Source organism: Aptenodytes patagonicus, chromosome 10 (assembly GCF_965638725.1).
Source record: "Aptenodytes patagonicus chromosome 10, bAptPat1.pri.cur, whole genome shotgun sequence".
Lineage (NCBI taxonomy): Eukaryota > Metazoa > Chordata > Aves > Sphenisciformes > Spheniscidae > Aptenodytes > Aptenodytes patagonicus.
The window spans coordinates 12437181-12462672 of record NC_134958.1 but is presented as its reverse complement, the minus strand read 5'-3'; the positions used below and the strand labels follow the sequence as shown (position 1 = coordinate 12462672).

General features: G+C 46.4%; 2 protein-coding genes across 6 annotated transcripts in view; one reads left to right on the top strand and one right to left on the bottom strand.

The window, feature by feature from the left end:
* Window positions 1-104: 104 nt before the first annotated feature.
* Window positions 105-12060, bottom strand: HACD3 (3-hydroxyacyl-CoA dehydratase 3). The gene is made up of 11 exons (XM_076348084.1): window positions 11956-12060; window positions 11639-11681; window positions 10302-10375; window positions 7992-8156; window positions 6936-6987; window positions 6432-6542; window positions 5685-5812; window positions 5046-5158; window positions 4365-4471; window positions 3141-3272; window positions 105-2142 (listed from the first exon to the last, which is right to left on the bottom strand). The coding sequence occupies exons 1-11, from the start codon at window positions 12040-12042 to the stop codon at window positions 2066-2068; spliced, it is 1089 nt and encodes a 362-aa protein (XP_076204199.1). The 5' UTR covers window positions 12043-12060; the 3' UTR covers window positions 105-2065.
* Window positions 12061-12351: 291 nt separating this feature from the next.
* Window positions 12352-25492, top strand: part of DPP8 (dipeptidyl peptidase 8) — a 32167-nt gene continuing 19026 nt past the window's right edge. The window contains exons 1-9 of one of the 5 annotated variants that reach the window (XM_076348079.1): window positions 12352-12407; window positions 16097-16366; window positions 17969-18081; window positions 19039-19212; window positions 20097-20265; window positions 21495-21605; window positions 21995-22123; window positions 24146-24207; window positions 25255-25355. In XM_076348079.1, coding sequence (XP_076204194.1) covers window positions 16108-16366; window positions 17969-18081; window positions 19039-19212; window positions 20097-20265; window positions 21495-21605; window positions 21995-22123; window positions 24146-24207; window positions 25255-25355 — 1118 coding nt within the window. In that variant the 5' untranslated portion in view covers window positions 12352-12407; window positions 16097-16107. Of the gene's footprint in view, window positions 12425-13882; window positions 13930-16096; window positions 16367-17968; window positions 18082-19038; window positions 19213-20096; window positions 20266-21494; window positions 21606-21994; window positions 22124-24145; window positions 24208-25254; window positions 25356-25492 lie in introns of those variants that run through there. The other 4 variants (XM_076348080.1, XM_076348078.1, XM_076348077.1 and 1 more) reach the window with 4 other exon arrangements.

Below are 25492 nucleotides of genomic sequence, written 5' to 3'. Positions count from 1 at the left end.
ACATTGACCTGGTAAAGGCTCGGCTCCCAGCTGTTTATCACAAGAGTTAAATTATACAACTGCTCACATTCAGGGAAAGAACAAACAAGTGAACTAAAGCAAAATTTGGTTGTAAATCTTTATTATAGAAACACATTCTTTCTGAAGGATTAAAATTCAGTAGTGTAAGATCCATGACAGCTTGCACTAGGTACCACAATTTCACTGAGAAATACCATGTATTAATACATATGGATTTCATAACAGAAGTTTAAATGCCCAGTGGAGAAATTAAAGTATGAAAGTGATCCTTGCTGTTCCATTACTCAGCTAATTCAATCCTTTGACATACTTCAAACAGGTACAGTGTGTGCTATAGTGAAATACTATGTAAATAATGCTCAACTCTTCTGAGTAAAGTAAGCTGCACTCTCCTTTGAGTGCGAGCCTCAAGTATCCCTAAAGAGAAGTTGCATCATTCCTTTTGTTGACAGAACACGTTTGTGAAATGCAGCATGGAGCTTGTACCAATTCTTTGTTAAAATCTCCATATAACACTATTTCCCTTCCTTTACAGTAACAATCACTGGGTCCGTATCACAAACATTAAGCTGTTTGTTACCTTTAATAGAGAAAATAAATTTTCTGGAGGATATTGTTTTACAGTAGAAAAAGATAAACAGTAACATGGCACTAAGCTAATCTCAACTTCAGTGCCTGTTCTGGATTGCTGGCATTGCTTTGTATTGCCCTGGGGGTGGTGGCAGTTATTGTGAAGCAACCTGTTCATAACCACAATACGGTGTAGAGCAAACTTTTCGTACATTTTCTAAACTGGATTAAGGAGGCCAGAGGGATCTGGAATTAAATACCGGAGGCTAGGTGTGAAGAAGGGCATGTTGATATAAAGTCAACTGAAACAAAGGTTTCTAGGTGAGAGAGTAGATGACCTGGAATGTGGGAGGAGCTTCTCTTTTTTTGTTGTTGCTGCTGTTTAAAGCAAGCACAGAGGAAAGGGCCCCTTCAAACCCTGCGTGGGATCTCCCTTACTGAGATTTGATACATGCTATCAAAATAATACACGGTTATTTTGACCCACTACTCCATCCCATCAGGGACCAGCCAACAAAGCACATACATACACCAAATTCTCAGTTGCACCCCTAAGTTTAAGTAGAAAAGCAATCTTTACTGCCTTTCTGAAGGCTATAAATACAGGAACTACCGCCCTGCCAGGAATGATCAGAGGAGCCCGGTCTCCCACGACAGTTCCACGTTTTCCTTTGCATGGGTGGGATGGAGTTCCGTTCAGGTTCACATGCTAGGAGAAAGCTGGTACCTATGTTTCCTTACTTTGTTATGTTTCAGTGCTTGCATTACCAACCAGGAAAGCATTTCTGACCATGTCACAGAATGACTGGATAAGGATGCGTTGCTACAGGAATGCTAGGATCCACACAGCGCTCCTATTCTGTTAAGGCTAAACTAGAAACAGACTAAGTTGGTAGCATTTAAATCGACATTAGCTACTTCCAGTTTTAATTCCGCAGCATCAGGACGCTGCAGAAGAAAAGGGGGGTATGTGCTGAGCAAGTTTACCCCAACCGTTAATAAACACCCAAACACCATTCACAGCAGTCTCAGACTGTGCTCCTCCTGCCATCCAGATCCACCCTAGGAACAGCATGTGCCAGCTAATAGTATATCCCGACATCAGAAGCCCTATCTGCATGCAATATTGAAAGAGCAAATACCCAATTAAAAGATAAACACTATTTCTATGTAGTGCTGCTCCACTGTTTATAAGCATATTATATGCAGATAATAGGATTTCTTTCTAATATGGTAGTTGACAGGACACAAGCTTAAATGTTACTGTTCAATGGTAAATGCCATGCATACATGATTGAAAGGGAACAAAATACAGTATACGGGAATGTTACCTGAATTCACTATGAAATCATGAAATCTAGCGTGATCATTTAATTTTACAAAATTCTTTACATTACAGTGGGTAAAACTGTAAGAATTAGAGGCTTATCTTGTCATTGAGATAAGTTAGGTAAGAAAGCACTGCAGTCCTCCTTTACTTCATCTTTCTCTTCTTTGGTCCGAGGTGCTGTTTCCTTTGCTTGTAGAGGTGACAGAAGTTTATATATACCCCTGAAAAAGAATGAAGTGTTTAGGTAGGACATTATTGCATCTTTTTAATGCTAGATGGCTGTACCAAATTTAAAAAAAAACAACAAAAAACAAACAAACCAACCACCACACAAAAAAAGCGATGGTTTAAGGGTGTGTGTAGCATTGAAAGGTAATGCAAGTTTTTTTCTTGCTGGGTGAGGCAGGAGTGGCTGCACAGGCTGTTTGGTACCGGGCTGCTCAGAAGGTTGGTTTGTCACTTTTAAAAAGTTACAACACCGGCTGTGCAGAGCTGGGGAAGGATCAAACAGGTATTTCAGAGTGAAACTTGATTAAAGGTATTCTTTAAGCAATGTCTGTGAAAGGGAAGAAATCTAGTGAAAGTTTAGGTTAAAATTCTAGGTTAGATTCTACTGAGTTGTGGATACCCAAATGGACTGGGTGTGCATACTATGTTATGTTAACATAACATAAACAGTTACATTATGTTTAAAAATGTAACACCAGAAACCAAATATGTATCAAGCACCACTCTTCTTCAAATATACTACTATTTAAAGAGCCTTCTATATTGTTTCCCGGAAAAACATGACTTCATGTTGCACTAGTGATTATAATGCAGTTTAGTTAAACATTGCTTTAATTTGAAATTATGTTTAGATTTCCACTAAATCATTCCAAAACTCAAAATACCATGTAAAAGGTGAAACTAAGTATACTGAGGTTATAAATACATGTAAAAATTACTCTTTTAACCCAAGTGATCCGTAGATAATGCCGCTAACTTGTTACCAAGGTCTCCTTCTTGGGGGGCTAACCAGTGCTAACTGCAGATGTGTTCCCCTCCATCAGTGACAAATTTACATAAACAAGCAGCAAGGATAATGCTTAACCTCAAGCAATTTTGTGTTGCCATGATCCCCAAGATGCAGGAATTCAATTTTCTTTGAAAAATATACTCATTCAGAGGAAACTGGCCTTTTTATTTCAATAGTGAGAAATACAATTAAATATCTTACCTAAAAACAAGGCTATAAGGTATATTTGAAGCAAAAATGAAAACTGGATTGTGACGTTCAGTGGATTTGGCAATCCCAGACTAAATTTCCCTGTTTCACTGAAGATTGGAATGGATTGAATGATACAGACAGCTGAAAGCAGAAGGCCACCATCATTATCAAACACAGATAAAATACACAATTTCCCAGCCCACTCCAACTTTTTCAGGATACTCCCTTCTTATCTGCTAGCTCTTGTTAATTATACCAATTTTAAAGCTGTTTTTTTTAAAACATGCAGTATGATGGAAAGCAGCTAGCTGAGGCAGTATAGCAGTTCAGCTATGAAAGTCTAAGCGCAGTGAACTTGCCTGGTGAGACACTGTTCTCACACACAACTGTAGCCTGCAGGGCCCATGCCAGCAGCATTTACCATGCAGGAAAACCCACAGCAATGAAACAGGCGTAGTCTTTCCTCTGTTTGAAGTTGGGCAATGCTCAAGCCTACTCCTGGCTCATAGAAACAGGTTCTGACAGGTATGATCACAACACATTTCTTACAACTAGAAGCTAGGCGGTGATATGCTGCTTAAATAAATAAAAATTAAAATTAATCCAGACCTGTTAAGACAGAAGAGGTCACTGTAAGGCCCCTCCGCCCACAGGGGCTACAGCAAGAACACTAGGTGCCTGCTTCTTCCACGGACCAGTCACTCTCAAAGCAGAAAGGGAGCAGAGCCCTATCTGGGAAGCACCATGCCTGTCTCAGAACAGGCTACGCTGCTTTCAGAGGAAGAATCGGCCCCTGCCTGTCCTGTGCAATGATTTACAAGATAACGTCAAGATCTGTGAGCTGGTGTGAACCCAAGCTAGGCTGACCAAGTCAGGTCTAGCAGACAAAAGCAAATACACTGCTTTGGATCAGCGGAGGCAAGCGAGCATTGTCGTCTTGTGCTGCTTCCATGGACTGCAGCACACGCTTGGTCACTTTGTCAGGTAACCTTTTGTTGCCTTTACTTTCCTCTCCAGTGCCCAAAAGGAAGACTTCTTTTCACATCAAATTGAAAAAAATATTTGATTCAGTAAGAAAGACAAAAATGCTTACATTTGGTTCAGCTCAAAGCAAATGGCAGTTCATCTGTTGTTCTATTACATGATTTTTTCAGTCCAGCAGCCAAACCAAAAATTGAGTTATTTGCCCAGCCTTGACTCCATTGTTTATTAAAATGTCTTTTTCGGACATACCTTCTGCCAAGCCTCCTAAAGGGTAGAGAGGGATCCAGGCAGTGTAACGGAGCCAGGTTAGTGGTTTCCATTCAATACCGATACATGAAAGCATGTAATATGGATACCTAAAGCCAATTCAGCGTGAGAAGAAACAGACACTGTTTAAAATGGAAGCTGCTGCTAGAATTAGTCTTGCATATATCTGCTCTATAGAATAGTCAACGTAATTCCCAAATGACACAAGAATATTCAAAAATCGTTCCTCTAGATCATGATGGACACACCCTTATTTGGCAGTTTACAGAACTAATGCTATTATTCTGACCATATAGATGAATGTAACTGCCTGGCTTGCCTGATAAACCTTTCCAAATACTTCTTTTGAAAGAGAAAAAGGGCATAGTGCACTCACTTAACAATGGAAATTCAAAACAACAGAACCCTCAAGAAAAAAAGCAACAGGTTTCCCTAGGTTCAGGGTAGTATTATTTTCAGACTCCAGCCTTGTCCCAGCTTTTGGCAGATGGAGCAACCTAGGAAGGCTGTGATAGTCCGTGTCTAAAGGAGATTTTACCCTCTGGGGCCAATGCACTAGAGCCACTCTTCCAAAAGGTACAAGGATCAAAACCTTCTCTAAAGAGTTCTTGGGAACAACCACGTTGTTCTGTACACATCTGCTAGAGGAAAAATCCCACAAACCTGAACAGCTCAATGATACTCCAGAAATAAAATATGAAGAACACCACAGGTTTGCTCTGCATTTCCTCTAAGCTTCCAAGGACAACAAACAAAACAAAGTTTCTTCCAAATATCTGTTTAAGAAAAACAAATTAAGGAACAGTCACACTCTTCATCAAAAGAAAGAGCAAGTCCTTGCTGTCAAACACACGCAGGATATCTACTCTTCACGCCCGAAACATATGCTGAGCACATAACTAACCGTGCAGCTGAGCTGTGACCTGCTTCTCACGAGCATGCATTTTGCTCTGTATTTAGGTGCAATCCAAGGGACCTAGTCTTAAATCATCTATCCTCATTTTTATGCACAACAACCACAACCAGGATAAAAAAGGCCCTGGCACCAAATCAAAATCATGTACTTTTCATCAGCCTCTTCCTGCTTTTGTTGTCCTGAAGTATCTTACGTAGGTGATGGAAGAAAACAGCCTGCCACAGCTAAGGCTGGGAAGCACGAGTTCCTGCCTCTTGAATAATATATTCTCTAGTCCAGTGCCAGTGAGGTTGTATCACATATTTTAGGAGAGTCTCAATGCTTGCATAAAATAGAGATTTACTTTAAACATGGGGGGAGCAAGGAGAAGAATTTTAATATATTACCTGCGCTACAGTAGGTCTCAGCGGTGATCTGACTAGTCCTATTAGTGAATTCATGATCTCCATTAATGCCAGGGTCTGACAGAAATACATCATGTCAGCAATAGTGTGAAAAGTATCATAGAAGGAATCTGTAAGACACAGGAAACCATTTTAGAGAACAAATGAATTTCTAGTTCAGGAAGCTGGCGCAGCAGCATAGCTTTTGATAACAGGATTCTAGTTGTATTTCAAAAACCGTTATGCGTAATTATGTAACTTCTTTATAGGCCTTATCTTGAAGTCGCAGCAGTTAGGCCAGAAACACTGCTCAAGTGCTCCGTTTCACACACAGAAGGATCAAGAGCTATTTCAGTAAATACTTTACAAAAAAAGCGATAGCGCTGTACCTCAACAGTGTAAAGCGTTCTCACTTCAAAACCAAAATATTCTGCCCGTCTCATTTTCAAAAATACTAGTATTGCAGTGAGCGAGACATTTTGCTCCAACTGATTTCTTCAGAAGTAATCTTGGCAGAGTACAAGTATCATTCATCGGAATATGCAGTTGTGATTTACCAGAGGTCAGTATTTTCCTATCCTTGACACTGTGATGGCTTTTGAGAGGCTTTTGTTGCATGCTTTGGTGATGCTTTTACAGTTTTGTTTCCTAAATGTGTCTTCCTTTAGTTTTAACTATTTAGAAAGTATTAAAAACAACACTAAAAAAACAAAACAAAGACCCCGATGTAAATAAAATATTATTACTTGCCTGTTCCTAAGATGAACAGTCGTACTGTCATGTTCACAAAAATCCAAGAGAATCCCAAAAACTGTACAAGATTATACATGATTAAGTATCCCTTCTTCAGGTGTTTGAAAGCTAAAATCAATAATGAACACATCAGGTGATCAGAGTACAATGGTAACACTTCTGCAAAGAGTACAGCTGCAAACCAGGCTTTGTGTGGGAATAAAGCTTACAAGAAAAAGGGAAGCTATTGATTGCAGTGAAAGGGTTGCTGTGTGCACTGTGGGTTCTGCCTGCTTTTACCGCCATCTGCTAGAACTCAATTCTTGCTAGTCAGGTTTTTTAAATTCCTTGGAAACTGCAGTCCATTTTTATTAAATTTCTAAATAACTCACAATACAAAGATCCCCCTCCAAGATGCACCAAGCCAGTCAAAATTGCTCCGTAAGAGTTGAGGTTCGCGTATAAGAGTGACAGAAGCTTTCTAAACCCCACCTTACACACTAAAAACGTACGGTTACTTACGGTCTTTTGGGACTCTGGATTCTATTTTCATTTTGTTAATCTTTTCTTCTTCCTTAAGATGAAGGATAAGGTTTTAAAGACTGATACTGTAATTAGCAAGTGATTTATTAACTATACTGCTGCAAAGCTAGTGGGTTTAAAACTCAGCTAAGCAGCCAGTTGCTAGAGCGCTTAAATTTTCACCTGCATAAAACAGCACATTCATCATCCAGAAATTATGATATAGTAAAAGCTAGAGGGTGTTAACTAGTTATCCTGCCCTCACTATGTATTTTATTCTAGTAATTAGATGCTTTTGCTGAAAAAGCCTACTGTTTTCTGTGTTAATTCTCACTTATTACTGTTTCTTAGAGCTCTTCCTTAAAACTTTCATGATCCACCATTGACCTGAAGGGAACTGAGAACATCCAGCCCAGGCTCGCTGCCTGCCCTTCACTAGTGCTTTCTGGCTCCCGGCACTGCAGCGGCCCTTTCTCCTCTACGCTAAGCTCAGTGGCTGTGGAGGAGAACAGGGCAGCATTTGTTGTAAAACAGATTTGCAGAAATGTCGTCTGTTCAAGTCTTTTCCAAGACGGTCTTTCACCTCCCTGCTGCAGTAAGCTGCTCGAGCTTACCAGATGGTGGGAATGCACCGTCAGGGCCAGCCCAGTGGCTCAGGAAGGCCTTAGAAACCCTGCTTTCCAGACAAGCAATGCCCGGGACTGGCATCTCTGGGCTCCGTATGGCACATTTATATGATCTTCATATGGATCGGGACACAGGGCTGCAAAGGCGTCGTGCAAGGGGTGCAAGCCTTTGGCTGCAGGCCCTGGCCAGTGCTGAGCTAGTGCAACAGCCACCAGTTCAGATTCAAGCTGCTGCTCTTTCTAGCCAGAAATGTGCCTATTTCTGAACTCCTGCTCACAATTTAACTCTTTAACCAATTCTACATGGGATCTGTGTGAAACAGCAGTAACAATCAGCATGCCAGACAACTTCATTTAAGAACACAAGTTCTTAACAGCTATCCTTGCTTTGTAGCTGGCAGCACACACTACATGTGCCCACAGGACTGACCTTCTCCTTCAGCTCCATTTCAGCATCCGATTCATCTAACCAGCGGTCGAAGTCAGGAGCTAGGAAGAGTGGGCGCTTCTCTTGCTTGGTGAGTCTCTCCCACCAGTTACTCTCTTTTTTCTGCACAGTGATGTTCAGCTGCCTTTGAGTCACCCTGCATACAGGCTGAGGGCAGGCACAGAAGCATACATCAGCAAAAGTCCTAAGAAACAAGCTCTGAGACTGGGTTGATACCCAAGCTTTCCCTGTCAAGGAGGCAGGGATGACATGGACTGCTGCAGCACAAGCATCTCTCTGCCGCCCAAGGCATGGAAGCAAAGGGCAGCCCAGTTGAAGACGGCAACTGTGACGACTGTAGGACTTGATAAGCGGCTTGAAAGCCTGCCTGTACCACACAGCACCATTGAATCCCACTACAAAGAGCTAGCACAGACCCTGGTGCTAGCCTTCCTAGGCAGAACCCATGATCTTGGCTTTAGACCTTCCCGCATTTAGTACTGTGAACCATCCACTTCCTCTAACCAGTGGTAAAAACAACACTACCATCAGCCACAGGTCCCTGTCCAAAATAGGGGACCCCATGTGACATCTGCTACAGTGAGAAGAAGAGCTAATAGCCTTAGGAAACACCTGGAGACAATGGTTAGCTGATGGCCCTAACAGTGTGGTCATTACCACCCCATGAGCCCTCTCCACCACGACCACACTCTGCATAATGGCACCCCAGAACCCCTCCATCCTTACAGCCCACAGCATTGTCACCTTGGGTACCCACCCTTACTGGCATCATCGCACCCCTCCACACCTCGAGCCTACACCAGGGTGCTCTGCATGGGACTGCCTCTCAAACCAGCTGAAACTGATGCAGAAGAGCCATGAACTGCGTTCTTAACTGAGCACGTCACACCAGCACTGCTCTCTCAAGGCTGTCTGGATGCTCCTAAGACATCCGAAGGCTGTAGCTGTAATTTACAGCTACCAATGCCTGATCCTTGCCTGTCAAAGGCTCCATCTCTCGCTGGTGGCCAGCCTGGCACCAGCAAGCGGCACTCATGGTGCACATCAAAGCTAAAAGAGAAAACCCTGGACTGCAATACTTCCCAGTCCCGACCACCTGTAGTTACACAGATTTCACTGCATCGATCCTCTTGCAGGCTCGCAGCCCCTTCCACGGTGACTCAGAGCGACTAGACTTTTGGAAGGAGGCTGCTCTGCAGAGGCAAGGGCTTGCCTTCCAGGCCTGGCTCCCAGCACAGCCTGCGTCTGCCAGCACAGGGGACAAGCATGGGCAGTGGTGGGCACCTCTCCCCACACTGTGGACCAGGCAGCTGCTGCTTTACAGGACAGATGACAAACTGGTGACCAGATCCTGGAATCAAGAGATGTTCATTGTCTGCCACTGAATACCTGGTAGGAGCCACACAATAAACCCGCCTGCTGACAGCAGCGTAGAGCTGGGGATGCCTTTCCCCAGGAAAGTTTCGGTTCAACATCAATTTCAGGATGACCAGACCCTAGAAATTTACCCTCCGGCCCCTTGCTGTGTTGCACAAAGGGAACGGTCTCCTCCCTTGTTGAAGCAGCAGAGGTGAATGGTGGCTCCCAGTCTGACTGCAGCTATCCCCAACAGGCAGCCAGGAATAAGCAGCACAAATCCTGCACTGGGAGCAGAGCCCCGAGTTTTCCTGTGCCTCTAACAGCTTTGAGAAGTAAAGACAGACTTTACAGCCACCTGTGAGTAATGCAAAGGTGCTGCTCTTCCAGCCAAGCTCTCCTATCTGACTACGACAGCAATTAAGAAAAGATTTTGCAAGAGGAGCCACAGTGTATCTGTACTGGCAACCTAAGAAATCTGCATAAGCCAGAAGCATGTTTTCATGACTTTATTTTGTCAGGCTGCAAAAGAAGCCAGGAAACATCACACTGACACTTTGCAGCACAGCATTCCCCTGCTCTCCAGTCAAGGTTGCATCAGACAACACGTTGCCAGATTCTCCCATTATTTTGCTGCTTTAAATCCTTAAAAAAATTTACAACTACTGTTTAACAACCGATACATGTAAGGCCCTGTTTCTATTAGAGCTGACCCATGCAAGCACTATCTCCAGTGAGGTGATTTGCGTTAAGGCAGGATGGTGGCTGAGCACCGGGACAGAGGACTGCCACAGGCAGCTTTTAGTTTGCAGCAGTTACAGAGTCACCAGGAAAATCTAAACAGCATATTACGGACTTTACACACAGCCATTTTCCTTTCAAGTTTTTAAAAAATTACTTTTTCTTTGCAAGAGTTAGAAAAGTAAAAATACCTACTTTAGGTTCAACCGGTTCTAGGAACTCAATCTGAAATTCGTAGATGTTGTCTCCTTTAGCACCATGACCCTGAGCTAAAAGACAAGAATTAACAGTCAGCATGAAGGTCCTAGCCAGTTCCACACACCCCACCGGCAAAGGACGCTTCATACATAGAAATATTCAGCGGTTATTTACAGTGCTTCCCCTGCCTTGCTGGGAGGCAAGAGGGAACCACATGATAACAGGGAAGACACAAACAGCCCAAAATGTTGCTCAGAGGTGTGGTCGCTGGAGTCTGCAGCTAAAGCTGCTGCAACTCTGCGTCACGCTGGAAGAGGGTCCTTGCTCGCAGGAAGGCAGCGTGCAAGCTTCCCAAAAAGAGGGGCCCAAAAGGCTGCTCACAGCTAGCTTGATTCAGACTGGAAATCCTCTGCGCTGGACAGCCTTTGGGGGATCCAGCCTCCACACCAACGAACGAGCACCCAGGGAGGCCGGTCTCTGGTGGGTCTGCAGGAGCATGATGTGGGGAGTCCCCTCCCAATGGCAGGAGGGTGTGTTCAGCTCTCATTTCCCGCATACGCAGGTCTTGTCCCTGGAAGGGCTCCGAAAACCTGCAACTGAGTTTAATTTCCACCCTTCCACACCGTAAACTGATCCTGAAGTGATCATGATGCGCAACACCCCCCTATCAAATGGCCCTGGCTGTGGCTCACTGGGGAGGCAGCATTTCCTAGACAATGCATCTTAAAGAAAACCACCAAATAAATGAGAAAACCCAAATAAAAACAGCTACAGCATATCCTCAGTGCTACCCGGACAAGCCAACCAGCACGAGCTCCACAGTGCTGCAAGGTGCAGCTGCCCAGCTGGAACAAAACCATCTTTTAGGAAGAGATCTGCTTTACCTGTCAAATCGAGCGCTAGTTCCCGATGCAGAGGTTTGATAACAGTTCCTCTCACAGGTCTTTGTGAAAGGAAAAATTGCTGCGAGTTATCTCTGGGGTTCAGTTGAGACAGGATAGCAAAGACATATGGAAATTTCACTGATATTTAAATATGGGGACGTTGGGTTTTTTTCTTACTAGATAAGATACAACCTGCTACCGTTGCTAGTGCCGGAACACAGCGGTTTGTAGCTGGCTGTGTGTCATGATGCATCCATACACGCCCGGCACCCAGCACAGGGCTCGGCCGCTGCCACCAAGGGCAGCGATGGGGACCGGGCACCCCGCGGCTGCGGGCACCCCGCTCTCTCCTCCCGGGACGCCGCACAGCCGGGCGGGCCAGGCTGAGCGAGCAGGCGCCTGGCGCAGGCGTGGCTTTGCAGGAGAGCCCCCGAGGGACGGAGCCCCTACCTTTGAAACGCAGCACGTTGTCGGCGATGGTGATGTCCGGGTTCTGCAGAAGGAGAAGCGGCGTTAGGCGGCAGCTCGCGCACCCACGCCGAGCACCGGCTCCCCCAAACCCCCGCGCACGGCCCGCCCTCCCTGCGGTGCAAGACCCCGCCGCTGCCGTTAAGCCTCCCGGCACCCCTCCCGGCCCGCCTGCAAACCCGCCGGCACGGAGCGAGGCCGCCTGGGCGCCCTCCCCGTGCCCGCGGGACAGCCCCCGCCGGGGTCCGCGGGCGGGTCTCCCCCCCCCGTGGGGGGCGGGGCCGCCCCCCCCCTGGTACCTGCACGTCGCTCAGCTCCACGCGCAGGTAGAGCTCGCGGTGTCGCTGCGCCCAGTGCACGTGCGGCCGCAGGCTGGGGCCCGCCATGGCGCGCGCCGCGCCGCTCCCGAGGCGGCAGGGGGCTCCCGCGCGCCTGCGCACAGCGCCCACCGCCCTCGCGGGGGTGGGCGGTTCCTACTGCGCCTGCGCACGGCGGGGAAGGGGGCGGTAATGGCCGCCGCCGAGCGGGTGTCTCTCCTGCGCTCCCCCCTCCCCGGGGCGGCCTGGGCCCCGCTGCGTCCCGGAGCTCCTCCTGTGGCCCCAGGTGTCGTCCGGTGCACCCCCACTCTCCCCTTCGGCCCCTCGGGGCCTTGTGTGTCCCCCCCAGTCCACGTGCGGCCTCACGTCGCCGTGCCAGGTGGCCGCACGCCCCAGAGGTGCCGCCTGTGTTGGCCGCGATGGCAGTGACCTCGGTGAGAGAACACGTCAGGTATTTTAACACAACTGTGACGCCTTTCGGGCACCGCTGGGTTTCAGGTCCCCTTGGCAGCTTTCTACCGCGTGGGATGTCCAGTCCCTCAAGTGTGCCTCGCCGCCGCTCTTGGCCCACAGGGAGTTTGCCTTGGTGTTGGCCCCCGTCCTCCTCCCTCTGCGCCACAGGTCTTCACTGAGGGGTGGCCTCCTGCGAGGGCACGGAGAGCTTCTCGAGCCATCTTAGCCGTAACCGAGGGGGGCTGAGAAAAATATAGAAAATACCGTGCCTTCTGTAGCCTGCCCCGTGACCGTGTGCCCCAACCTTTTAAAATTCTTACATGGTAATTATTATGTGCCCCAAGTCCTTGCTGCTAATAAGGCTAAAAAAGGGCAGCATTGATTTTGGTGATACTTTCAAAAAGGCCACCCCTCGCTCCCTTAGCAGCTCGCGCAAGGGCACTTCGCCTATGGCTTTCCACATTGCGCTGGCGAAGTTCATCCTCCCCTCCGCACCAGCTCAGCGCGACCTGTCCCTCCCAGCTTCAGGGCACTTTCACATGCTCCTGCAGAGGGTTTTCTGTGCAAATCTCCGTGTTGCGTCGGTAAGAGACACTGGCTCCGTGCCTCAGCCTGCCTCTGAGCAGAGGATTTCCAACCTCTGCCAGCCCCTGGGGCTGCAAAGCTGCTGCGGAGGGACAGGCCAGCTGTAGCAATAGTTGCTGGGCTGCTTTATTTTGGAACGCAAACCCCAGGTGCCCTTTAGGGGCCAACAAGCCCTGGGGCAGCGTGTGGGAGACAGCGCTGAGCAGCTGGTGTGGGAAAAACAGTCCTCAGGTCCGTGTGTGACCTGGGGCTTCTACTTGTGCACGCGTTTAGGAGGGGGCACCTGCAGCAAAATTATTTTTTCTGGTTTACAGCGGATCAAAAAAGACTTTGCTTTACAAAAAGTGGCTTTGCTTTGCAAAAGGAAGTTCAAGTGTATAGAAATGTTTGGCTGGGGGCTCACTGCACTGGAGCCTGTGGGTGCCCTGGGCTGAACACGCGTTATTAGTAGCTGGGAAATTTTTTTGCTGTGGGAAGTGTGTCAGTGTGGAACTGCTAGCTTTTTTGGGGGAAAAAAAGCCGATTTTTGAAACTGAAGGATCCCCCTGCATGGGGGCTTGCGTGACCTGACCCCCGTGAATGGGGTTGTGTGTGTGTGTGTGTGTGTGTGTCCTGGGTCCCCGCGCAAGGGGTAAAGTGTGTGTCCCGGGTCCCCGTGCACGGGGGGAGTGTTGCGTGTCCCGCTCCTTGGCTCCCCGCAGCCCGGTCCTCCCGGCCGGCAGGCGGCGCCCTCTTCCGTACCCCGCGGTGCTCGGCGCGGCTGGGGCGAGTGCGGCGGCGGCGCCGCTTCCTCCCCGCCTGCAGGGGTCGCCACCCCGCCTAGCGCGGCCCGGCGACCCCTCCTGGCGGAAGCGGAAGCGGCCCGGTGGGGCGGCTCGGCAGCATCGCCGCCGCGGAGCGCCGTGAGTACCGGGGTGGGTGAGTACCCTCGTGGGGCCCGGGGTTCCCGCGGGAGGTGGCCTCCCGGGAGCGGGGCCGCCGCCTCTGTCCTGGGGGGAGCTGCTGGTACCCCGTGGGGTGGGGGGGGGGGAGGAAGAGGGGGGGGAGGAGGAGGAGGAGGAGGGGGTTCGCCCCGGGGCGGCTTGGCTTTCCGCCCGCGGCCAGGCCTGCCCGCTGCCCCCGGCGGTGGAGGGCCCCTCCTGGAGACCCCCCTCTTGCTCCGACCTCGGCAGCAAGGGCAGGCCCGTGGCCGTTCACCCCACTCAGGCCCGACCTGCCCCTCCGGCGCACCCTGCGGATACGAGACGTTCTACGGTGTTGTGGTGCTGGAGGGTCCCCTGAGCTGGTGCGAAGGATGGGGCAGTCTCTCTTTGTTGGTTGCAGGAAGGTGGAAATAAAATGCTTCACGTGGCAGGAGGTGGCTGCAGTAGAGATCCCGCAGTGATCTCCTGGGAGGCAGATCCTCTCATTACCCCGGACTAACATCACCTTGCTGGGTGGCAGTTCTCACTCTTGTTTTCTCATTGAAGTCTGTCACTCTTTGTTTTCTATCTCTTTTCTTGGGAGGGGAGCATGAGAAGTAGGTTAGGTTAAGACATACCAGCATCTGGGTGTAGGTGGGGAAGGGAGATTTTTCTTTGTTGATACTCTGCAAATTAGATGGGAGTTTTCTGATTCAGGATTGAAGTCTTACTGTCAGTTTCTAATACTGTCTGAGCAGAGCAGCATTCTGCGTATGCGTTTGGACTCTGCTTCCAGTTTTACAGGGCTGTTTAACTTGTGCTGTATTTTTCTGTTGTAAATAGCTCAGACAAAAGAAAGACCTGTGTTTGTCTTGTCAAAGGTGGAACTAAACTTTTAATCCAGACTTGCCCTGCTTTGCTTTTAGCAGTTTGTGATAAAATGGGTTTGGTCCAAGGTGTAGGTCATCTCTTTTTCACTCATCTGTGACAGATATCTCAGCAGCTGTGGAGAGCCGCAGGGGAGCCAGTCCATCCGGGAGCTTTGCCTCGGGCGGCTGTGCTGCCCAAGGCCATGCCTTGAGATTCAGTGATCTTTTAACGCCTGTTTGTGCAATAGGAATGCTTTATTTAGGCCGTATTAATGTTTTTGTTAGGCTCAGGCCACCAAGCTCTGCCCTAGCAGTGTGCAGAACAGTTGTGCAGCTTTTCCATTCTATATATAGAAACAACCTCTCCTTTTGAGGATTGACAATCCTTAAGCCGTGGTCTCTCCAGTAATGAACTGTATGGCGGGAGTTTATGGCTTGGATCCTTTTGGAGCTGCCGTCAGATCTGGGATTTACAGTGGAAAGACTCGATTTCCTCTTGCCAGACATCTGGGCTGTTTATTCCAGCTCAGATCTACTTCGTAAAGCACAGCTGACTGCAGGAAGAGATATCTGCTAAATTAACAACCTGTTCGGGAGGATAAGACTTATGCTGCAGATAAATGTATTTGGAAACTGCTTTTTTCACTGTGTCCCCTTTCTTCTGGTATCGCCTCACACTTCTGGAAGAGTCTTATCCATACAGTATTTGTAATTATATCCCTGAGATGATATAATAGTGATGATCGTTGCTAGACCCTTCCGAGCTTTGTTTGAAAGGAGATGCAAACAAACCCAATAAATTATAGGAGAATAATGGGAAATAAGGGCATGCAGTTGCCTAGGCCCATTGTGTATGGCCCAGCAGTTCCAAATCAACTGCTAATGTTGTTTCTTTTAAGCAGTTGGCTGTCCCAGATCTTGCTACAGTCCTAATCATTCCCTGTTCTGATATCAGTGTAGCGAGGTGATATTTGTGCAGTTCACAGGGAGGAAGAAGCACATAGGAGCTTAACGAGGAAGAATTTATCCACTTCATGAACTGAAATGAGTAGTTGGGGGGGGGGGGGCAGTGGCAAAGGCAAACAAAAATAAATCTGTGTGGCTCTATGAAGTTCTGAAAGGCTGAGTGACGGCAGCCTGTTTTCCACAGCAAAAATCTCTTTCCTAGTCTTCATTCTGCTATGGTTTTTTTTCCCACGTGGAATGGTGGTTTTCCTACAGCACTTTTGCTGTGGTGTGTTTTGGAAGTCTGCAGTGAATGTTTGCTGGGCTGCTAGAAGGCAATGCTGAACCTCTGCTATTCTGTTCTTCCAGAAACATGCAACATGGCAGCAGCCATGGAAACTGAACAGCCGGGCCTTGAAATCTTTGAAACTGTGGGCCGTGAGGAGCAGGTCCAGAGAGAGGAGCAGCCAAAACTGGAACCTTTCTATGTAGAGAGACATTCCTGGAGCCAGCTTCGGAAACTGCTCACAGATACGCGGAAGTATCATGGGTACATGATGGCAAAAGCCCCTCACGACTTCACATTTGTGAAGAAAAATGATCCTGAAGGACCTCATTCCGATAGGATCTACTATCTGGGTAAGCTTGCTGGACAGCCTGTGTCTTGACTAAACAGTCACTGCAGAGGCTGTTTGGGTTTGACTGTTCTTGAGAGCTGTATGTTTCTGGCAGTTAAATCAGAATGGATTTCAGGCCAGATTGGCTGGTCAAATGTCATGATCATGATTGTAATGACTTATTAAAACTTGTGATGTAATCTCCCACAGCAATGGTGTGGTTGGAGGTGACCCATTAGGCCTGTTGGAGCTGGAAAAGAACTGTGAAGTGTCCCTTGGGGCAAGTTCCCTAGCTGGGAGGACAGGTTAAGTTTGTTCGGTCCATTTTCTCTCACTCCAAGTACAATATCGCCTCTCCAAAAGCGTGTCAATTTGATCTCCTTTCTCTTAATTACAACTAGTGGGTAGAACCTTTTTCTCTTTCAAAGTTTCCTCCAAAACAGAGATTATAAATGGAATTTGGAAAGTCCTTTGTGCCTCAGCTGATGATGGAGTAGGTTTTCCAGGGATTCTGGAGGGAATAAATAGCAGTGTAGGGAGGGGGCAGCTTAAAGAGTAAATGTTTTTCTCAGCAATTTTGGTCTTGATAATGAAGAACTTAATGTAATTTATTGTTCTTGGCCTCAGTGCCTCACTTCTGCATTGTTTCACTAATTAGTGTTCACTTGATATATCTGCATTTCTAAATTGCAGCTGTGCTTGAAGTGATTTGGCACTGTAAATGATACTGTGAGCAACCTTCTGGGTGGCTTTTTGGAGCAGGCCTTGTGGTAGAGGAATGCTTTTGTCAAAAGCTGTGCTAGCTGAACATAAGTCCATGAAAAACTGGGTTGAGGAGAAGCAATGGCCAGAGCAAAAGCCTAGGAGCCGGAACCGTGTTCTAGCCCCATTGCTTGCTGCTCGGGCTAGTTGCTTAAGCTCTGATTTGTGATTCCCAGAGTCTTTGCGTGTGCTATGCAGTGACATAGTCGGAAAGCTGTTCATCTGTCTCTTTTTCCCCTTTTCAGAGGATGGGGGTCATAATCCTTGAATGATGCTGAGTTCAAGCACGTTGAGGGTGGCTTAAGGCTGACCCCAGCTGAGATAAGCTCTGGTTTCCTATGTGCCATTTCCTGAGCTATAGGTCAGACTTGGCCTTCCCCGGGGCACATCTGGCTCCCTCTGGGCTGATCCCCATGTGCCTTGGCAGGAGCTTTCAGAAATCTGAATAGCACTGAGGGAAAGGAGTAGGAAAGGGACATTCAAACCTTCCTAAAGATGCATTATCTTTGAAACACAAGTGGCATCATGCTGTATTCCAACCAGGGGAATCGGCAGAAAGGCCCTCCTTGATTTTAAAAGCTTATAAAATAAAAGGGCCCCCAGCCTTCAGGAAGATGCAGATATGCTTCAGGCAGCATGGGGTAAACCTGGGTGTATTTCCTTGTTCTCTGCCTTCTCCGTGACTTGCATTTCTGTGAAGCAGGGAATTCCCAGAGCAAGGCTGCAGTGCGGAGACTGTCAGTACTTTCTCTGGTAGGAAGGGCCTGTGAAACTGTTCCTTGGTAACCTTTGAGAGTGTTTGGATTATTAACAGAAAGCTAATACACCTTTTTTTTTTTTTTTCTTCTCACTTTCACAATAGCAATGTCTGGGGAGAACAGAGAGAACACACTCTTCTACTCTGAAATTCCCAAAACCATAAACAAAGCTGCCGTCCTGTTGCTTTCCTGGAAGCCTCTTTTGGATCTTTTTCCGGTAGGTCCTGATTGCTTTCTTGCTTCTTGGAAGCGTAGCAAGTACACAGGCTTTGGGGTTGCACCTATAAGCCATCATTAAAATTTGGAGTTTATTGTCTTAAACATTTTAAGTTCTCCTTGTACTTGGCTAACTCTGCAGCCATCTCAAAAACAAGCACAGCTTTCTCATCAGTGTTTGGATTTACAGCCTTTGTGTCATAAAAACTGTATGTGCTGGATGATTCCTCCTTTGCTGGCAGAGATTGCAAGTGCTAATTTGCATCATATTCTCTGCTATGAGATCCTGGGGATTGCTGAAGGAACCTGTAGTCTCCAATAATCACTGTCTTCCACGGGGAAGTGATGAGTCTCCCTGAGGATCAGTCAGTGGCTCCGTGACTCATGCTGGAGCAGAGGATTCCTTTCCCACTCACTGGGACGTGTGTCCCCTTTTCACCTCTGCGCACAGCAAGCCCGCACCAGTCCCACCCCATGCACCATGGCAGGCTGGAGGAGGTGGGACAAACCCCATGTGGAATTAGGTGTGTTCTTTCCCATGTTGTTTCCTGAGGCTGTCAGCCAAACATAAAATTCATGCTGTGCTCTCCTCCCACCAGACCAGTCACCATGTATCTTTGTGAAAGTTAGCAAAGACACTCCTGCTCATTCTAGAAATAACAGATGTTCAGTCTGATCTTTCTTATACAAGTGTATATTGGAAATAATGCCAGCCTTGCTATGGGAGAAGCGGCTATCAGGTTTACACTTGTGTAGGATCCGATCATGGCCTGCATCTACAAGTCCTGATGGCAGAGGCACAAGCAGGAGCGGGCTTCTAGCCGCCAGCAGGATTCTGGAGGAGGAGGGTGTCTGCACAGCCCTCTGCTCCTGGAAGCTTGGCATGCAGAGGCGCTCTGACAGTATAGTAAGGTATGCAGAGCAGAGGTGTTGACTGTGCTTCTCTGCCCGTATTCAGGCCATCCTGGACTACGGGATGTACTCTCGTGAAGAGGAGTTGCTACGGGAGAGGAAGCGAATTGGCACCATTGGGATTGCCTCTTATGATTACCACCGAGAAAGCGGCACCTTTCTGTTTCAGGCTGGGAGTGGAATTTATCACGTAAAAGATGGAGGCCCTCATGGATTCACTGTGAGTTTACTCATCTCTCCTGTTTTCTGCAGTACTACTTTCCTCTGGCTAGAAGCTCCTTTGGCTTGGAGCAAAAGCAGAGCGTAGCCTTGACAACCCTTGAAATGCAGAGAAGTCCTCCATAGGCATGCATTTCCATGGCTGTAGAAACTCAGATGGAGAATTACAAGAAATGGTAGAAACCAGGGCAGCAAGGCAGGACACCAGATTTTGTTGATTTTTCATAAGTAGCAATGCCAATAAAAAGCAACACAAAAGCTGCGATGCTCCGTGCTCTTTCATGTAGTCAGAAGTCACAGCAGAGGCAGCTTTTGTTCCCAAGCTGTCGTTTAGAGGTCACTGTTCAGCAGTCAGTGCTGTATGTGTTACAAGATTTGGCTGTATAACTTGCAGAACAAGCAGCCTTTACTCTGCTGGTGCTGAAGCTGGACTTCAAAGCTGAAATAATTTCTTATTATTATAACAAATGCCTGATGTCTGTCTAACCCCGTTGTCAGGGGGAATTTACTGTACCCTGAGTTGCTTTTGGAGGACAAGATTGTATGTTCTGCCAGCCTCTTTTTAGGGTGCTGTTTTTAAGAGTATGCCAGGCTTCTCTAGGCAAGCTGCCTTCTGATTTGTGGCTAATCCTCAGCACTGGTGAAAGAGGCCCTGGTGGGATCTGTGCAACCATGGTAGAAGCACAACTTTCCCTATAAAATACCTGCGTAGTATTTTTCTGTGTTTAAAATAGATAGATTCCTCTGTTGTAAACCTGTGTATTTGAAGTCAGTGTCCACACTACTGTAGTCTTAGAGACCTTCTGATAATCCAGTTTAGTTTCTGTAAGTGTCCATGTGTTATCATTGTTTACTGTGCCTTTTCTTTTTTTTCCTTTCAAACAGCAACAGCCTTTAAGACCCATTCTGGTAGAGACCAGTTGCCCGAATATCCGTATGGATCCCAAGCTTTGTCCAGCTGATCCAAATTGGATTGCATTTATCCATAGCAATGACATATGGATATCTAATATAGAAACCAGAGAAGAAAGGAGGCTAACATTTGTGCACAATGGTAATGCATCCTGAATTAAAATCTCTGTACCTCCTCTGCACTTGTTCTTGCTAGACTGAATTAAGCAATGGCACTAGGGGTTCTTCTGAAATCTGGGGGAATGGATGCTGTTTATTCCACCTTGTTTGTCACGTTTTATGTGTTTTTTCTAGTGCAAATATTGTGGGGTGATTCTTTTCCCTGCACTGTGGAATCTGGCAAAGTGAGTTATTTGTTGAATACACATGGAAGGGCTCTTCTCCTGAAACACAGCACATTCCTTTTTACTGGAACAGCCTTTTTTGTGTGGAGGAGCTGTGGGTGGAATAGAGCTGGAGGAAAGTTTCTGTCAGTGAAATCAGGCTGCAGGGCTTTTAGAAGCAATATAGAGAGTTTCTGAATAGGACTGTGGCTTTTGCTGGCCCCTCATACTCAGTCACTTAGGTCCTCACTTCTTACCCTCTCCAACTCTGTTTTAGACATGTATCCTGGAGGAAGGAAAATGGGAAATTGTCGATAAAACACTTTTTAAAAATCGATTGCATTTTGTAATCATACTTTGTATTTAAACTATATCATTTAAATTTTAGTTAAATTAAAATTTCTGACACTTTATAATAATGCTTTAGCTTATTTAAATGTTAAATATTAAAATATTATGTAAGTACATTAAAAATAAACTGTAGCAATGACTCCTTCTCAGATGATAATTATTTATGGAGCGCTGCTAAGTTACCTCCAGGGTAACAGCAAAAATATTGAAGCCCTATGGATATGTCATCATGTTGAGATGTTATGTAAGTCTGTTACTTTTGGTTTGTACAGTGAATGAAATGCTGATGCTTTCATTTTTCTGAATGTTGATATTTTCAGTTTCAGTTGTTCAGAAAGGTTTGTGGTTTTTTTTTTTCTTTGATTTTTCTTAAAAGTTGTGGTTCCAATTCACTGAGCTCAGGTAGAGAGAACATTTTCTTTCTTCGACTAGTACATAGAAAATTGAGAGACTAATTGGGTAGAGTAGGAAGGGAGGATGGCTTTCCTTTCCTAAAAGAAGCTGCCGTGTCAGAGAGGATTAGATCCTCCCTAAATAAATCAACAGAGCAGGATGGAAGCAGAAAACAAATCTGCTGAGAAGTCAGATTTATTATTGTGTAATTGCTCCTGGGGGGTGAACTTGGGCCACGTTTGGGATAATGCAGAACTGGTTTGATTCTGCAATACAACATGAACACTTTTGTGTCGTCTTTTAGAACTGGCCAATGTTGAGGAGGATCCAAAATCTGCTGGTGTGGCTACTTTCGTGCTACAGGAGGAGTTTGACAGATACACTGGCTACTGGTGGAGCCCAAAGGCACAGCCAAGTAAGTGTGGTGGATCCAGTGTGTCTGACAGGCCCAAGTAGTGGCCCCCCTGCTGTGCTGTCCAGTGCAGAGGTTTTTTTTTTCTGTTACTTGTCTTTATGCAAGATAGGAACGTTACACTCGTAGCTCCTTTTGAACTGTCTGCAACAGTGGACATGTTACGGTGGCCTTGTGAGCACATGTTACTGGGGGAAGAGACTTTCATTCTCACAACAGTGGTAGGAGTTGTAAGAGTCTCAGAATGTTTTGCTTAATGAAACATGAATTGCAGACTTGGTTGGATTTTTCTTCGTTCTTCCAACCTGCTTGTGCTCCTGAGAGAATATTGATGGCTGCAATAACTGATAATGAGAGCTGTTCTGACCCAGGAAATGTTAATTCGTTTACAGCACTGAATGGGGGTAAAGTTCTTCAAATTCTTTATGAAGAAAATGATGAGTCAGAGGTGGAAATTATTCATGTCACATCGCCCATGCTGGAGACAAGAAGAACAGATTCCTTCCGGTACCCCAAAACTGGTGAGACCCTGATACCTTACATCTCTATTTCTGGGAGACGCATATTTTATTCCCTGTGCCTGACAGCAGTGACTCTCCTAGCCTAGAGCACGGGGTTGTTGGAGCGGTGTTGAGTAGTCTTTGAGTTGGTGTCCAGGTGGTGGAAATGTGTTTGGGGAAAATGCTGCTGGGGAGGTTAGATTAGTCACTGGTGACTGTGCTGATATTCCAGCCATGTGCTTACTAAAAGCTCTGAGTCTGGGTGTTTTCAGGAGTTGGCAGAAACCCTATCTGATTGTCACTATTTTGGAGCTGCTGTCTCAGATCCTGGCAGATCTGAGTTGTTAGGGGTTGATTCTCATTACAGCCCTGTGTCTCTGAGGGAATAGCTGCAGAATTATGGCCCTTTGATTTTTTGGGAGGATTTCTGTTTAGCTGCTGGCAGTGCCCTGGTAGTTAAGTTCTGAAGGGCTCTGGTCTCCGTGGTTGCTCTTGGACTTTGAACAACAAACTCAGCGTGCATACAGCCTACCAGGAAAGCTCCCTGTTGTCATATTTTCAAACAGTAAATGAGCTGGAGGCTTCAGCAGTAAAGGGGTGAGGGCAGGCTTGAAGCATATTAAGTGGAGTGCCATTGGAAGCAGGGAAGTGGGACTTACGCAGGCCTGCTGGGGGCTGATTCACTGGCATGTGTCGGGTGTATGAGGCAAATTTGAACAGTCTGATCCTTGTTCTTCTGAGATTTCCCTGCTGTTACAGCAGGGCGTGTTGCTTGCAGATAACAGTGGTTCACTCTCCTTTCTCACTCCTGAAATCTTAGTTTTTTGGAGAAATATCTTCTGTTTGGCTGACCTTCCTAAGCTGTGGAATTCATTCAGATATTGCAGATTCCCTGATCCACTGGGAAAAGTTTTCTGCTTATGATCCTGATTTACTATTTGTTTCAAGGAGGAAGAAAGGCTCAGTGTTAGCCTGGGAAGCAAGACACGACTCCTCGTGGTTTTTCAGTGCTTGTGTACACGCAGATTTCTGAGGGTATTTTGTCATAGCTTTTTTCAGTGCTAAGTTTCAGCAGTATAGGAAAATGAGCCAACCAAAGCCCAAATCCCTTTAAAAAAACAAACAAACAAACTAGGTTTTAATGTCTGGGCCTTAGTTTCCAGTCTGAGCTGCAGGGGCACTAGCCCTTTTCTGTGGGTTGTTATAAGGGCAAAGCTTGAGGTAGTGGAGAAAATTCTTCCCAGGGAGAAGGTAAGTACTTAAATAGGCCAGCACTGTGGCCCAAGACAAGTCGTTTCACCTCAGTGCATTAGTTTTTGTGTATAAACCAGGTTGATGAAGTGGGAGTACTTCACAGCAGCATTGAGAATATTCAGAGTACATGGAATTTGCCACGTGTGGCTTCTGGATCAACTGGCAGCGGCTTTATTCTTTATAGTCCATCTTTTCTTGCTGTGGAGCAGGCCCCAGCATTTAGCACTGCAGGTGCTGTACGGCAGGATGAGTTGCTGCTTTGTGTAAAGAGTTAACTTTAGATTTTCAGTGTTCAACACAAATATGTAGCTTTATTATCTTAACTGCATGAGTCATGGCAATAGGTTTTTAAGCGTTTAATTTTCACAGTTTAATTTTTACAGATGCTTTTTAGCACTGGATCACTTTCTATGTACCACCTTGAGAATAACAGCCAAACAGTAAACCAAAGCTTGTTTTGCTATCCTGATCGCTCCTGAGCATTTACTTCCAACTAATATGTGCATCCTTTGACTGTGGGAGAGAAGACTGACTGTGTCAGTAGCATGGCTCTTGATGAGATCTGTTTGCAGGATTACGTCCACTGAATCTGCCTCATGTTTGCAGTTTCTTTTTTCCCTGCCTGCTTCTGTGCTCTCTCACACATGCAAGCAGGCTATTTGATCAAAGAGCATTCTGCTGTTTGCCTTTCCCAGTTCTGCATGAATAACACCACAATAATCCACAGTTCAAGTCTGCCCTCTTGGAAGCAAACAATTGGTGCCCGACTGCTAACATCTGTTTTTATAGGTACAGCAAATCCAAAGGTCACTTTCAAGATATCTGAAGTGACAATCAATGCGGAAGGCAGAGTAAGTTCTATGTTCTGCTTGTTTTCCAAATAAATATAATTTCTGTGATTCTTTTCTGGTAAAATTCATTTTCCAGCTCAGTACACATAAACGTCCTTGGTTGTGATAGCTTAATGGCTTCTCTGGAGGCAGTGCACTTGGCTCGTTCCTATGCAGATACTTGGTGTCTGTGTGTGCAGCAGTGTTTCTCAAGGCTGTTCTTTACTTCCCTACTACTGGTTTATGAACTCAGCTGCAGAGCAGAATATTTTAGGTGTGGATGGTTAGACCTTCTTATGTGACAGATCTCTTGATTGGCTGCAGATATTGGGAAAATTTGATTGCAAAGAGAATATATCACCTTACAAAAGCATGAAGATATGGAAACAGATGAACTTTGCTTTCGCCCCAGGATTTTTTAACAGATGCAGAAATTTCCATAGCCCAGTCCAAGATCTTCGGACAGTTGGGAAATTAATCTTACCAAACAGATACAGTAGCAGCCACACATTATTGGGATTCTCTCTACTCTTGAGCTACTTCAGCCATCAACAGTCACCTGCTGGGATAGCGATGCTGACGTCAGCCAGCAAAGGCAGGGAAAGCCATCAGGACCCTTTGGGTACTGCTGTGACTTGTTCCCAGTCCCAGCAGGGAGAGACTGCAGAACTGCATATCATAAATTAGAACCACGTTGATAACTGGATGTCATACAGGATGTTCAACATCTACCGATGAAAACACCTTACAAAATAGCTCGGTACAAATCACTTCCCCTTTACAGGGGAAACTGAGTGTTCAAGTGACTTGTCCGAGATGAACAATGGATTTGCGAGCAGCATCCAGATTTCTCAAGTCCCAGCCCTGTCTGTGCTGGTAGTATGCAGCTCTCCTACTATGCTGGTGTCTGGCTACAGAAGGGGTTGAATCCCCTGTGTTGCAAAGGCTGAGCATTCTAAATTGCATGAGCTGCACAGAAGAAGTCTTCTGTGTCCAGACTCTCATCGTGCATGAAAATTGGTTGGGGGGGTTCATCTCAGTGTCACTGAATTGCTGCTTTGTCAACAGATTGCAGATGTTGTGGATAAAGAGCTAGTTCAGCCGTTCGAGATCCTCTTTGAAGGAGTAGAGTACATTGCTAGAGCTGGGTGGACGCCAGAAGGAAAATAGTGCGTATGTTAATCCTATCTCTGCTTAGAGGGTTTGGGGCGATACAGTTAGAAGCAGAATGTAGTGGTCTCTGTCTTCTTCAAGCTTCAGCCTGCTTTCATTTTTACATTGCTACGAACTTGTTTGTGCAAAGGGG

Bases quoted from the DNA above. Each gene is read 5' to 3' on its own strand.
- HACD3 (XM_076348084.1), bottom strand. From the start codon at position 12,042: ATGGCGGGCCCCAGCCTGCGGCCGCACGTGCACTGGGCGCAGCGACAC. The intron at 8,157-10,301 runs GTAGGTATTTTT...GCCTGCCCTCAG, and splicing joins TAGAACCGGTTGAACCTAAA to CCTGTATGCAGGGTGACTCA. The intron at 2,143-3,140 runs GTAAGATATTTA...ATTCTTTTTCAG, and splicing joins CCTTATAGCCTTGTTTTTAG to GGGTATATATAAACTTCTGT.